The sequence below is a fragment of the Pseudophryne corroboree genome, chromosome 3, assembly GCF_028390025.1.
Source record: "Pseudophryne corroboree isolate aPseCor3 chromosome 3, aPseCor3.hap2, whole genome shotgun sequence".
Taxonomy (NCBI): domain Eukaryota; kingdom Metazoa; phylum Chordata; class Amphibia; order Anura; family Myobatrachidae; genus Pseudophryne; species Pseudophryne corroboree.
In genome coordinates this window covers 49,560,644-49,575,226 of record NC_086446.1, presented here as the reverse complement: position 1 = coordinate 49,575,226, position 14,583 = coordinate 49,560,644, and the positions used below count along the sequence as shown (strand labels likewise).

The window sequence follows — 14,583 nt, the reverse complement described above, 5'->3', positions numbered from 1 at the left end:
AAACATGCCAATGGCTCTACAGCCAGGGTAAAAAGGGCAGGGGATAGTGGGCAGCCCTGTCTGGTACCACGGGACAAAGCAAATGGGGACGTCACATAGCCATTGACAGATATTCGAGCCACGGGGGAGGAATAGAGTAATTGTACCCAGCGTATGAATTTGGGGCCAAAAGCAAACCGTCTAAGGACTTCCCACAAATACTCCCATTCTACAGAGTCGAAGGCCTTGGCAGCATCCAAGGAAACCACCACAGCCCCCGACTCGGGGCGGTCCTCCATCTGCAGGTGACAAAACAGTCGCCTCAAATTTTGGAGGGTGGACTTGCCTGGCATAAATCCTGTCTGGTCATCATGAATGATCGAGGTGATAACACTATTGAGTCTAAGTGCCAGAATTTTGGCCAAAATCTTGACATCAGTAGGTAGCAATGAGATCGGGCGGTTGGACTCCGGGGCCGTAGGGTCTTTACCCGGTTTAAGGATCACCACAATAATAGCTTCGGACATAGAGGGAGGTAGACGAGCGCCCTCCATCAATGTATTAAAGGAGAGTCAAAAGATAGGGGACAAAGTATGCACGATATTGTTTATAAACTTCAACCGGTATACCGTCGCTACCCGGGGCCTTTTTATTAGGGAAGGAGGCAATAGCAGCCTCAACCTCCTCTGGGGTGATATTAGCATCCAAAATATCTACAGATTGTTGAGACAGCTGTGGCAGGGCAATGTCTGAAAGATATTGCTGTAGTTGAGTGGGGGTATAGGTGACCCTAGAGGTATACAACGAAGAATAAAAGGACTGGAAAACCTGGGCTATTTCAGGAGTGGCATATACCATGTCGCCCTGAGTATCACAGACCTGCTGAATGGAACCCCCCGTTCTCTCTCCCCGAGCCAGAAAGGCCAAGTAACTACCCCCCGTGTCCGATTGTGAATAGAGGGTGTGCTGGGAGAAAAGTAATTTGTGCTTTGATTTATCAAGCAAGTGGTCAGACCAGGCTTTCCTGGCCAAATCCCAACTTGTCCGATCATCAAGGGTCCTAGTAGTGAGGTAAGCAGATTCGGATTGGGAACAGGCAAGCTCCAGGTGCATCTCTTCCTCCCTACTAGATTTCTTGACATTAGCTATTTGTCGTATGAAGGAGCCCCGTAGTGAAGCTTTAAATGCGTCATGCTTAACCAGTGGATCAGAACAGGACGCATTATGAACCCCAAAATCACTCCATTCACTAAGCAAGGCCTCGTGGTCAGTCAGCAAGGTCAACCAGAAGGGATTCAATTTCCAGAGTTTAGCCCCACAGGCAGGAACAGAATCTAGGACCACCAGCACAAGTGAATGATCCGAGATTCCCCTCTGAAGGTACTGGACATCCAGTATTCTAGCAGTGAGATCTGGGGAGACGAGGGCCAAGTCTATTCTCGAGAACGAGTGAAAGCTGGCCGAGTGGCAGGAATATTGGAGTTGTTTAGGGTGTCTCAACCTCCAAATATCCAGGAGTCCAAGCTCGGAAACCAACCTCGCGAACGGAGTGGGGGACGGGGAGGCAGGGGGTAGAGAAGGGGGAAGTTCAGCCCATCTATCTAAAACTTTATCCAAAACATTATTGAAGTCACCGATGCAAAGGACCGAAGCTGAGGGAGAAGTAGCAAGAAACGACATTGCCTGCCTGAGTACCTCATTATTGTAGGGGGGAGGGACGTAGACAGCAAGTATGTGTAAAAGTGTACGGTTAACATAGGCCCCAAGAAATACATACCTGCCATATTGGTCAATTTGGCTATGAACTAAGTGGAAATTAACCGACTTCCGCACCAAAACTGAAACCCCCCTGGAGTTAGCAGAGAAGGTGGAATGATAGAAGAGACCCACCCAGGGCTTCCTGAGAGCCAAGGTTCTAGTACCAACTAGGTGCGTTTCGGAAAGGCATATGATATTTGCCTTATACTTTCTCACCTGAGATAAAACCAGAGCCCGCTTAATGCGGTCATTCAGGCCCCTCACATTCCAGCCGAGTATGCGGAGTCCATCAACCCCTGCAGCCATGGATACAAAAGAGAAAGGACAGAAGGAGAAAAAGGGCAAGGGGCAAATACGGAGAGGCAGGAGAAGAGGGAAATCCAAGGCAAGCAAGGCGCGCAAAAGAGAGGAACCCATAACGTAGAGGGGGAAGGAGCAAAGGGATCACTACGGTCCCCCGCCAGCACACAGGCAGAGCATACGGAGAGCAGAAGGCATACATAGAAGAAATCATGGACACATTACAGTTCGAGAAAAAAAAAAATAGTACAGTGACACATGAAGCAATACATGCACAAAAAGAAGAACAAACCCAAAACATCCCAAACCCCCCCCTCCCTGCATATCCATCCCAAACTAGACACGCCTGGATCCCGAAAAAACCCTAACTAAACTAAGGCTGAGAACCTATAACAACCCTAGGGAGTAGAGACAACTAATGCCTCTACAAAAAGGCTATATCCTAGCATTCAGCTCCTAGAAATAAAGATCATTCCCGCTACATGGTTAGGAGTACAGAACCCAGCAGTCAATGCGACCTCTGAGGGAGAAACAGTCCCTAAATAGGGGGCCTGGGTCTGCGCTCCAGCCAGGCCTCCGCCTCTTGAGGGGTATTGAAGAAGTGTGTGGAGCCATCATACACCACCCTTAAACGTGCCGGAAACAACATGGCATATTGAATTTGATGGTCACGAAGCTTTCTTTTGACCTGTAGGAACTGCGTACGCGACTTCTGGACTTCTACGGCAAAGTCTGGGTAAACAGAAATATCATGGTTGTCAAATTTCAAAGGACCCTGTGTGCGGGCCAGCCGTAGGACCGCATCCCGGTCCCTGTAATGTAGAAAACGGGCTATGAAAGTGCGTGCAGGTGCGCCCGGGGGAGGAGCCCTGGCAGGCAATCGATGGGCCCTCTCCACAGAGAACTGAGGACCAAAGTCATCGCGTTGAAATAGGCGGAGAAGCCATGTTTCGAGGAACGATTCTGGGGAGAAGCCCTCCGCTCTCTCCGGGAGGCCCACAAAGCGAACGTTATTACGACGCAGTCTTCCTTCAATATCGGAGAGCTTCGCCTTAACTGCCGACATCTGGGTTGTGAGGTTGGAAACTGTGTCTTTAAGAGGATTGGTGACGTCTTCTAGGTCGGAGATACGGTGTTCCGCCTCCCCCACCCGTTCACGAATCTTTTGCATGTCATGCCTGATTAAAGTGATATCCACCTGTACTTGGCCGATTTTATCCATGACTCTGTGCTCGGACGTGGATATGGCTAAGAGAATTTGCTGTGTCGACTGAGACGTGTCGTCTTCACGAGGTGGTGATCCCGAGGGGGAAGAGGGGGATGGGGGAGCAGCACCCCGGGTGGGTTGGGAGGAGGATTGAGAGCCTCTAGCATATTTCTCAAGTTTAGCAGCAGCGGTAGCAGCAGCAGCACTGCCCCCATGTACCATGATGGGAGACGGGCGGATTCAATGATATAGAATAAACAATACGTGCTCACCACAGGCTGTAAAATCCCCAGGACTCCAGAGTCTCATGCAGGTGAATAAACCCAGGCAAGGAAAAGGAAATCTTTAATGTCAGCAGTCAGGCAGTATAATCAACAGCAGGCTTTTGAGTGGACCCTCTCAGAGAGTAGTGTAGATATGGAAGCGTCACCCAGCAGTGTGGGTAGAGCAGGGTAGTTGCAGGTATCAAGGCAGCCCCGCAGGCAGAGTAGTGCAGACTGGGAGGCTCCGACCAGCAGTGCAGAGAGGCAGGGGATGTGAGGAGAGACGGTCCGTGCAGGCAGATGCACCCCCGCGCCGTCAGCAACTATCACCGCCACAGAGGGACATGCAGTCCGCCAGACGCAAGGTGGAAGGAGACAGGGACACACAACGACCTCCGGTTCAGCAGAAAACAGCAGAGGGTGCGAGTGAAGGGAGCTCCGTCCCAGCGCGGCTCCGTACTCCGCCGTTAGTTCCCAAGATGGCGCCGGGCGGAAGGAGTGAGGCCGAGCGGTGTAGGCCGCGATTCGTCCAGCGGCTTCCCAGGGCAGAAACACAGTCCCGCAGACCCCTCAACATGAGCAGGGTTAAAAGCCACAACGCGTGAGCCGGGTCAGTAGTAGCCACGAGCGGGGGAATCAGGATATATAAGGCAGGATAGACGGAGCTCTAACACCTAGCTTCCTACTCCATGCTCGGCCAAGCCACGCCCCCCTCTTCCATGATTTTCTCATGAATATGTATATTTATATACTGTTAATTCTTGCATGTATTCACAGTATACAATGCGGGACTGACTTTTTGTTAAGTGATAAATATATTGTGCCCTGGCAAATGCATAGAACACGGTGCTTGTTTATTACGATCGCGGTCACGTGACCGGCAAGTCCGGGTCACGTGTGCGGAACTAAGCCGCATTACCGCTGTAAACCAGAGACCTTCTCTATACAGAAATAACAGAGGTACTGCATTAGAAGGGCATCTTTCAAGCTCCAATCATGGGGCTTAGATCACATGCCCCCACGTGGACCAATGAGATTGTATGGGACCAAGATACGGGTATCACGTGACCGGCCCATTCGGGTTTTTATTATAATAAGAAAATAAGAATTTACTTACCGATAATTCTATTTCTCGTAGTCCGTAGTGGATGCTGGGGACTCCGTAAGGACCATGGGGAATAGCGGCTCCGCAGGGGACTGGGCACAAAAGTAAAGCTTTAGGACTACCTGGTGTGCACTGGCTCCTCCCCCTATGACCCTCCTCCAAGCCTCAGTTAGGATACTGTGCCCGGACGAGCGTACACAATAAGGAAGGATTTTGAATCCCGGGTAAGACTCATACCAGCCACACCAATCACACCGTATAACTTGTGATCTAAACCCAGTTAACAGCATGATAACAGAGGAGCCTCTAGAAAAGATGGCTCACTACAGCAATAACCCGATTTTTGGTAACAATAACTATGTACAAGTATTGCAGACAATCCGCACTTGGGATGGGCGCCCAGCATCCACTACGGACTACGAGAAATAGAATTATCGGTAAGTAAATTCTTATTTTCTCTGACGTCCTAGTGGATGCTGGGGACTCCGTAAGGACCATGGGGATTATACCAAAGCTCCCAAACGGGCGGGAGAGTGCGGATGACTCTGCAGCACCAAATGAGAGAATTCCAGGTCCTCCTCAGCCAGGGTATCAAATTTGTAGAATTTTACAAACGTATTTGCTCCTGACCAAGTAGCTGCTCGGCAAAGTTGTAAAGCCGAGACCCCTCGGGCAGCCGCCCAAGATGAGCCCACCTTCCTTGTGGAGTGGGCATTTACAGATTTTTGGCTGTGGCAGGCCTGCCACAGAATGTGCAAGCTGAATTGTACTACAAATCCAACGAGCAATAGTCTGCTTAGAAGCAGGAGCACCCAGCTTGTTGGGTGCATACAGGATAAACAGCGAGTCAGATTTTCTGACTCCAGCCGTCCTGAAAACATATATTTTCAGGGCCCTGACCACGTCTAGCAACTTGGAGTCCTCCAAGTCCCTAGTAGCCGCAGGCACCACAATAGGTTGGTTCAGGTGAAACGCTGAAACCACCTTAGGGAGAAACTGAGGACGAGTCCTCAATTCCGCCCTGTCCGAATGGAAAATCAGATAAGGGCTTTTACAGGATAAAGCCGCCAATTCTGACACGCGCCTGGCCCAGGCCAGGGCCAACAGCATGACCACTTTCCATGTGAGATATTTTAACTCCACAGAATTAAGTGGTTCAAACCAATGTGACTTTTGGAACCCAAAAACTACATTGAGATCCCAAGGTGCCACTGGAGGCACAAAAGGAGGCTGTATATGCAGTACCCCTTTTACAAACGTCTGAACTTCAGGGACTGAAGCTAGTTCTTTTTGGAAGAAAATTGACAGGGCCGAAATTTGAACCTTAATGGACCCCAATTTCAGGCCCATAGACACTCCTGTTTGCAGGAAATGTAGGAATCGACCCAGTTGAATTTCCTCCGTCGGGCCTTACTGGCCTCGCACCACGCAACATATTTTCGCCAAATGCGGTGATAATGTTTTGCAGTTACATCCTTCCTGGCTTTGATCAGGATAGGGATGACTTCATCCGGAATGCCTTTTTCCTTCAGGATCCGGCGTTCAACCGCCATGCCGTCAAACGCAGCCGCGGTAAGTCTTGGAACAGACAGGGTCCTTGCTGGAGCAGGTCCCTTCTTAGAGGTAGAGGCCAGGGATCCTCCGTGAGCATCTCTTGAAGTTCCGGTTACCAAGTCCTTCTTGGCCAATCCGGAGCCATGAATATAGTGCTTACTCCTCTCCATCTTATAATTCTCAGTACCTTGGGTCTGAGAGGCAGAGGAGGGAACACATACACTGACTGGTACACCCACGGTGTTACCAGAGCGTCTACAGCTATTGCCTGAGGGTCCCTTGACCTGGCGCAATACCTGTCGACTTTTTCCCAACGGTTTATAATCATGTGGAAGACTTCTGGGTGAAGTCCCCACTCTCCCGGGTGGAGGTCGTGTCTGCTGAGGAAGTCTGCTTCCCAGTTGTCCACTCCCGGAATGAATACTGCTGACAGTGCTATCACATGATTTTCCGCCCAGCGAAGAATCCTTGCAGCTTCTGCCATTGCCCTCCTGCTTCTTGTGCCACCCTGTCTGTTTACGTGGGTGACTGCCGTGATGTTGTCCGACTGGATCAACACCGGCTGACCTTGAAGAAGAGGTCTTGCTAAGCTTAGTGCATTGTAAATGGCCCTTAGCTTCAGGATATTTATGTGAAGTGATGTCTCCAGGCTTGACCATAAGCCCTGGAAATTCCTTCCCTGTGTGACTGCTCCCCAGCCTCGCAGGCTGGCATCCGTGGTCACCAGGACCCAGTCCTGAATGCCGAATCTGCGGCCCTCTAGAAGATGAGCACTCTGCAACCACCACAGGAGGGACACCCTTGTCCTTGGTGACAGGGTTATCCGCTGATGCATCTGAAGATGCGACCCGGACCATTTGTCCAGTAGGTTCCACTGGAAAGTTCTTGCGTGGAATCTGCCGAATGGGATTGCTTCGTAGGAAGCCACCATTTTTCCCAGAACCCTTGTGCATTGATGCACTGAGACTTGGCTCGGTTTTAGGAGGTTCCTGACTAGCTCGGATAACTCCCTGGCTTTCTCCTCCGGGAGAAACACCTTTTTCTGGACTCTGTCCAGGATCATCCCTAGGAACAGAAGACGAGTCGTCGGAACCAGCTGCGATTTTGGAATATCGAGAATCCAACCGTGCTGCCGCAACACTACCTGAGATAGTGCTACACCGACCTCCAACTGTTCTCTGGATCTTACCCTTATCAGGAGATCGTCCAAGTGAGGGATAACTAAAACTCCCTTCCTTCGAAGGAGTATCATCATTTCAGCCATTACCTTGGTAAAGACCCGGGGTGCCGTGGACCATCCAAACGGCTGCGTCTGAAACTGATAGTGACAGTTCTGTACCACAAACCTGAGGTACCCTTGGTGAGAAGGGTAAATTGGGACATGAAGGTAAGCATCCTTGATGTCCAGAGACACCATGTAGTCCCCTTCTTCCAGGTTCGCAATCACTGCTCTGAGTGACTCCATCTTGAATTTGAACTTCTGTATGTAAGTGTTCAAAGATTTTAGCTTTAAAATCGGTCTCACCGAGCCGTCCGGCTTCGGTACCACAACAGTGTGGAATAATACCCCTTTCCTGTTGCAGGAGGGGTACCTTGATTATCACCTGCTGGGAATACAGCTTGTGAATGGCTTCCAAAACTGCCTCCCTGTCGGAGGGAGACGTCGGTAAAGCCGACTTTAGGAAACGGCGAGGGGGAGACGTCTCGAATTCCAATTTGTACCCCTGAGATACCACCTGAAGGATCCAGGGGTCTACTTGCGAGTGAGCCCACTGCGCGCTGAAATTCTTGAGACGGGCCCCCACCGTGCCTGAGTCCGCTTGTAAAGCCCCAGCGTCATGCTGAGGGCTTGGCAGAGGCGGGAGAGGGCTTCTGTTCCTGGGAACTGGCTGATTTCTGCAGCCTTTTTCCTCTCCCTCTGTCACGAGGCAGAAATGAGGAACTTTTTGCCCGCTTGTCCTTATGGGAACGAAAGGACTGCGCCTGATAATACGGCGTCTTCTTATGTTGAGAGGCGACCTGGGGTAAAAACGTGGATTTCCCAGCTGTTGCCGTGGCCACCAGGTCTGAAAGACCGACCCCAAATAACTCCTCCCCTTTATAAGGCATTACTTCCATATGCCGTTTGGAATCCGCATCACCTGACCACTGTCGTGTCCATAACCCTCTTCTGGCAGAAATGGACAACGCACTTACTCTTGATGCCAGTCGGCAAATATTCCGCTGTGCATCACGCATATATAGAAATGCATCTTTTAAATGCTCTATAGGCAATAATATACTGTCCCTATCTAGGGTATCAATATTTTCAGTCAGGGAATCCGACCACGCCAACCCAGCACTGCACATCCAGGCTGAGGCGATTGCTGGTCGCAGTATAACACCAGTATGTGTGTAAATACATTTTAGGATACCCTCCTGCTTTCTATCAGCAGGATCCTTAAGGGCGGCCATCTCAGGAGAGGGTAGAGCCCTTGTTTTGACAAGCGTGTGAGCGCTTTATCCACCCTAGGGGGTGTTTCCCAACGCACCCTAACCTCTGGCGGGAAAGGATATAATGCCAATAACTTTTTAGAAATTATCAGTTTTTATCGGGGGAAACCCACGCTTCATCACACACCTCATTTAATTTCTCAGATTCAGGAAAACTACAGATAGTTTTTCCTCACCGAACATAATACCCCTTTTGGTGGTACTCGTATTATCAGAAATGTGTAAAACATTTTTCATTGCCTCAATCGTGTAACGTGTGGCCCTACTGGAAGTCACATTTGTCTCTTCACCGTCGACACTGGAGTCAGTATCCGTGTCGGCGTCTGTATCTGCCATCTGAGGTAACGGGCGCTTTAGAGCCCCTGACGGCCTATGAGACGTCTGGACAGGCACAAGCTGAGTAGCCGGCTGTCTCATGTTAACCACTGTCTTTTGTAAAGAGCTGACACTGTTAATTCCTTCCAACAGTTCACCCACTCAGGTGTCGACCCCCTAGGGGGTGACATCCCTATTACAGGCAATTTGCTCCGCCTCCACATCATTTTCCTCCTCATACATGTCGACACAAACGTACCGACACACAGCACACACACAGGGAATGCTCTGATAGAGGACAGGACCCCACTAGCCCTTTGGGGAGACAGAGGGAGAGTTTGCCAGCACACACCAGAGCGCTATATATATACAGGGATAACCTTATATAAGTGTTTTTCCCCTTATAGCTGCTGTATTGTTAATACTGCACCTAATTAGTGCCCCCCTCTCTTTTTTAACCCTTTCTGTAGTGTAGTGACTGCAGGGGAGAGCCAGGGGAGCTTCCCTCCAACGGAGCTGTGAGGGAAAATGGCGCCAGTGTGCTGAGGAGATAGGCTCCGCCCCTTTTTCGCAGACTTTTCTCCTGCTTTTTTATGGATTCTGGCAGGGGTTAAAATTAATCCATATAGCCCTGGGGGCTATATGTGATGTATTTTCGCCAGCCAAGGTGTTTTTATTGCTGCTCAGGGCGCCCCCCCCAGCGCCCTGCACCCTCAGTGACCGAAGTGTGAAGTGTGCTGAGGAGCAATGGCGCACAGCTGCAGTGCTGTGCGCTACCTTGGTGAAGACAGGATGTCTTCTGCCGCCGATTTTCCGGACCTCTTCTTGCTTCTGGCTCTGTAAGGGGGCCGGCGGCGCGGCTCTGGGACCGGACTCCATGGCTGGGCCTGTGTTCGATCCCTCTGGAGCTAATGGTGTCCAGTAGCCTAAGAAGCCCAATCCACTCTGCACGCAGGTGAGTTCGCTTCTTCTCCCCTTAGTCCCTCGATGCAGTGAGCCTGTTGCCAGCAGGTCTCACTGAAAATAAAAAACCTAAACTAAACTTTTCACTAAGCAGCTCAGGAGAGCCACCTAGTGTGCACCCTTCTCGTTCGGGCACAAAAATCTAACTGAGGCTTGGAGGAGGGTCATAGGGGGAGGAGCCAGTGCACACCAGGTAGTCCTAAAGCTTTACTTTTGTGCCCAGTCTCCTGCGGAGCCGCTATTCCCCATGGTCCTTACGGAGTCCCCAGCATCCACTAGGACGTCAGAGAAATAACAGTTCTAATCCTCGTTTTTATATGGAATTTATGAGGTGAATTAGGTAAATGTTTACAATATCAAATATGTTTATATGAAAGTGTTTTAAGACGGTTTACTTTTTTATGTGAGACACCACACAGGTGCTGGCTACCATGTCGTTTAGAAAGGTATAAATAGATAACCCAATACAGATTGATTTTATGCTCCTGAGGAAGCTGGATTACACTGCTACCCGTGAAACGCGTTGAGCTTATTCATCTACCTGGATATCACTCCCATACCCATTTCTGGGACTGTCTAAACCTTGGCTTTATATGGACACTTCCAACCACTGAGGACACTTTGCAAACAGACCCGATCCATCTCTACAGCTAGCAATGGATTCTTCCTAAAGCTGATGCCATCATATCACACTGTGGATTCGGTAACTACCTTGGTGTTCCGGTGTATGCTATTTGGAGACTGTCCTAGCTATAAGGATTCATACAGAACAATTAAGGGGAGTTGAAAAATCATCCTTTATCCAGTGAGATAATATTATCTGCAAGTGCCATATTTATGGGCAATAGGAATCGATTCCTGTATTTTTAAATGTTATAATAAATCTGCTATATAATTTTATCAAAGCAAACCGTCTTATTATTCTCAGCCAGCGCTGGTATACTGTTTTTTATTTATTTATTTATTATTGGAGGACTTGACCATCCCTCTACCAGCTGCTGTTGACTGCGCACTCACCTATTTCTTTCATTTTTACACCTTCTCTCATTTACACCCAGCTCCTCCGCACTTTCCCTTCCCATAGGACTCCTCAAGGTTCTGTCCCTGTCTCCCCTCCCTCCTTCCTATACATATCTTCCATCAGGAAGATTAGCTGGTCCTTTGGTCTTCTCTACCAACTCTATGCCAAGACTACCAATCTCTTCCATGGACCTCTCTACCTCTGTCCTCTTCTGTGTCACCTTCTCTCAGTCATTTCATCTAGGATGGTACAACACTTAACGAAAGTATATCCACCAGCCAAGACCCCCGCTACTCACACTCTCTCCCTCTCTGCTGACGTCTCATTCTTCTCCCTTCCCCCCTAGTCAGATATCAAGGTGTCACCACTGACTCTGCCCTTTCTGTCTCACCCTACACCCAATCCCTTTTACAATCCTGCTGTTTCCACTTTCACATTATTTCCAGAATGAGGGCCCTCCTCACCATGGAAGCTACTAAACTCTCATTTATGCCCTCATTTCCTGCCTTGATTACTGTAATGTTTTTTCTGCGGTCCCTAAATCCCACCTCACTCATTTCCTGTCTAACCTCAATTTTGCTGCCAGTCACATTTTCCTCTACATCTGCTGCACTTCTCTGCCAATCACTCTACTAGCTCCCAATACCAGTCCCAAAAAAAATCCTACTCTTTTCTCTTACTTACAAAGCTTCACTCCAGCTCACGCACTCACTCCAGCTCTTATCCATCTAACGACTGCTGCCTCACCTCCATCTCACCGCTCCCCCTACATCTCCAGCCTCATTTCCTCACACCCCCTCCTGCTCGCTTCCCTCTGCTAATGACTGCCACCTCACCTCCACCTCACCCCCTACATCTCCAGCCTCATTTCCTCACCACCCCCCTCCTGCTCTCTACCCTCTGCTAATGACTGCCGCCTCACCGCTCCCCCTACATCTCCAGCCTCATTTCCTCACCACCCCCCTCCTGCTCTCTTCCCTCTGCTAATGACTGCCACCTGACCTCCACCTCACCCCCTACATCTCCAGCCTCATTTCCTCACCACCCCCCTCCTGCTCTCTTCCCTCTGCTAATGACTGCCACCTCACCTCCACCTCACCCCCTACATCTCCAGCCTCATTTCCTCACCACCACCCTCCTGCTCTCTACCCTCTGCTAATGACTGCCACCTCACCTCCACCTCACCCCCTACATCTCCAGCCTCATTTCCTCACCACCACCCTCCTGCTCTCTACCCTCTGCTAATGACTGCCACCTCACCTCCACCTCACCCCCTACATCTCCAGCCTCATTTCCTCACCACCACCCTCCTGCTCTCTACCCTCTGCTAATGACTGCCACCTCACCTCCACCTCACCCCCTACATCTCCAGCCTCATTTCCTCACCACCACCCTCCTGCTCTCTACCCTCTGCTAATGACTGCCACCTCACCTCCACCTCACCCCCTACATCTCCAGCCTCATTTCCTCACCACCACCCTCCTGCTCTCTACCCTCTGCTAATGACTGCCACCTCACCTCCACCTCACCCCCTACATCTCCAGCCTCATTTCCTCACCACCCCCCTCCTGCTCTCTTCCCTCTGCTAATGACTGCTGCCTCACCACTCCCCCTTCATCTCCAGCCTGATTCCCTCACACCCCCCTCCTGCTCTCTTCCCTCTGCTAATGACTGCCTCCTCACATCCACCTCACCGCTCCCCCTACATCTCCAGCCTCATTTCCTCACATCCCCTCCTGCTCTCTTCTCGCTAATGACTGCCACCTCACCTCCACCTCACTGTTGACCAACACTATGGGACCAGGAAAACCAGCTTTTGGTCACCCCCTCCAGTGCTGAGAGGGGGCAGGGAGGAGAGCTACAGTCTAGTTGTATCAATAACATGTATACTGTAGTTTTCATTCTAGCACCCTGCCCCTAATCAGTAAGGGGGGAGCAGATTTTATTTTAGAAGGACAAAATTTTAGACGTGGTGTCTCGCTACAACTAAGTGCTGGAATGAACATTATTATGTATTGTAAAATGTATGTACTGGATGGTAGATGGGCACTATGGGGTGAGCTATATGAGGGTGCGAGATGGGTACTATGGGGTGAGCTATATGTGGGTGTGAGATGGGCACTGTAGGGTGACCTATATGTGGGTGTGATGGGCACTGTGGGGTGACCTATATGTGGGTGTGAGATGGGCACTGTGGGGTGACCTATACGTGGGTGTGAAATGGACACTGTGGGGTGACCTATACGTGGGTGTGAAATGGACACTGTGGGGTGACCTATATGTGGGTGTAAGAAGGGTACTATGAGGTGGGCACTGGGAGGGGTAAGGCGGCATACAGAGGATATAATAGCGGGTTAATGGATAGCAGGAGACCATTATTAGGCTGAGATGAGGCATTATAGGGGAACCAGGTGAGGTATAATGAGGCTGAGGTGGGTGATAAGGAGGACATGGGGTGGGAAGCCAGGATGGAGAAGGGGGGGTCAGTCCTGGTTCATGTGTTCGGGGTCACAGTCCCACATACCTACCTAATAGCCCCATGGTTGCCGGATAATGGTGACATGAGCCAGCATCAGCCATGTCCCTTCTCGGTTGTGTCTATGCCGTCCCTTCTCTTTCCCAGCTGCAAGTGCATCACTGTACCTCTCCCCGTGCGGGCTTATCCTAATAGGCGCCCGGGCCCGGGCTCCTCCTCTCACCCGCAAGACGTTACTCACCCAACTTTCGGTCTTTGCGTTCCATCGGACTTCAGGCCTGTGTGGTCCACCCGACTTCCGGGTTGTGCTTTGCACCCGACTTCCGGCCTGTGCGTTCCACCCGACTTCCTGTTTCTGCGTTCCACTCGGCTTCCGTTCTCTGCGTTCCAGCATACTGCCCCGGATGTGAGGTCCCCGCGCTCCTCCCCTCTGGTCTCCGCCCTCTGTTCCCGGGTGACTGGTGATTGGGAGACACCGCTGTGTGTGACACCGCCAGGTGCTGCTCCTTGTACCGCCTGCTGCTGCCCTGTGTTCTACTTTTATTCCTGTGCCCCCTGTTATTCCTTCCCCCATTTCTGTGCCCCCTGTTATTCCTACCCCCCACCTCTGTGCCCCCTGTTATTCCTTCCCCCAACTTCTGTGCCCCTGCTATTCTCTACATTACCCCCATACCAGTGCCCCTTGTTATATTAAACCCTCCTTGACCCCTGGTATCCCCCCCCTCTCCATCTCTGTGCCCCCTGTAATCCTCTCCCCATGGCACCATAACGCCTGCTCCCCTGTGCACTCACCATTATCCCCCCTGGGTAGCGTCTAGATTCTCTTCGCGCTAAGGACCTTTCCCATAACCCCCTGGGTCCATGTCACAATCTATTTGGAATAGTAAAGTGTGGCGAGCGAAGCGAGACACCGAGCCTGATGCGTGGCGAGCGTCCAATGCTGCATAGAGAAATAAATTTGCCCCAAACGATCGGAGAACGAAGGAGACATTTAGATGCTGTAAGGGCGGAAGTGCTCTCCTGCCCTCTCGTTTTGTCACGTCCAGGTCCTTAGCACGAAGACAACATAGACACAACCATCCCCCATGTGCCCCCTATTATCACCCCCATGTCTGTTATGTCCTCTTTGTTTTTTTTAATTTAATATCC

General features: G+C 50.6%; 2 protein-coding genes across 2 annotated transcripts in view; one reads left to right on the top strand and one right to left on the bottom strand.

The window, feature by feature from the left end:
• The window catches only part of LOC135054694 (zinc finger protein 585A-like), a 139,550-nt gene extending 125,827 nt beyond the window's left edge, over positions 1-13,723 (bottom strand). Inside the window, exon 1 of the mRNA XM_063957961.1 lies at positions 13,676-13,723. The gene's annotated coding sequence lies outside the window, so the exon portion shown is untranslated. The remainder of the gene's footprint in view (positions 1-13,675) is intronic.
• The window catches only part of LOC135057148 (oocyte zinc finger protein XlCOF22-like), a 61,585-nt gene continuing 60,038 nt past the window's right edge, over positions 13,037-14,583 (top strand). Inside the window, exon 1 of the mRNA XM_063963046.1 lies at positions 13,037-13,050. Within this exon, the coding sequence (XP_063819116.1) occupies positions 13,037-13,050 (14 nt within the window). The remainder of the gene's footprint in view (positions 13,051-14,583) is intronic.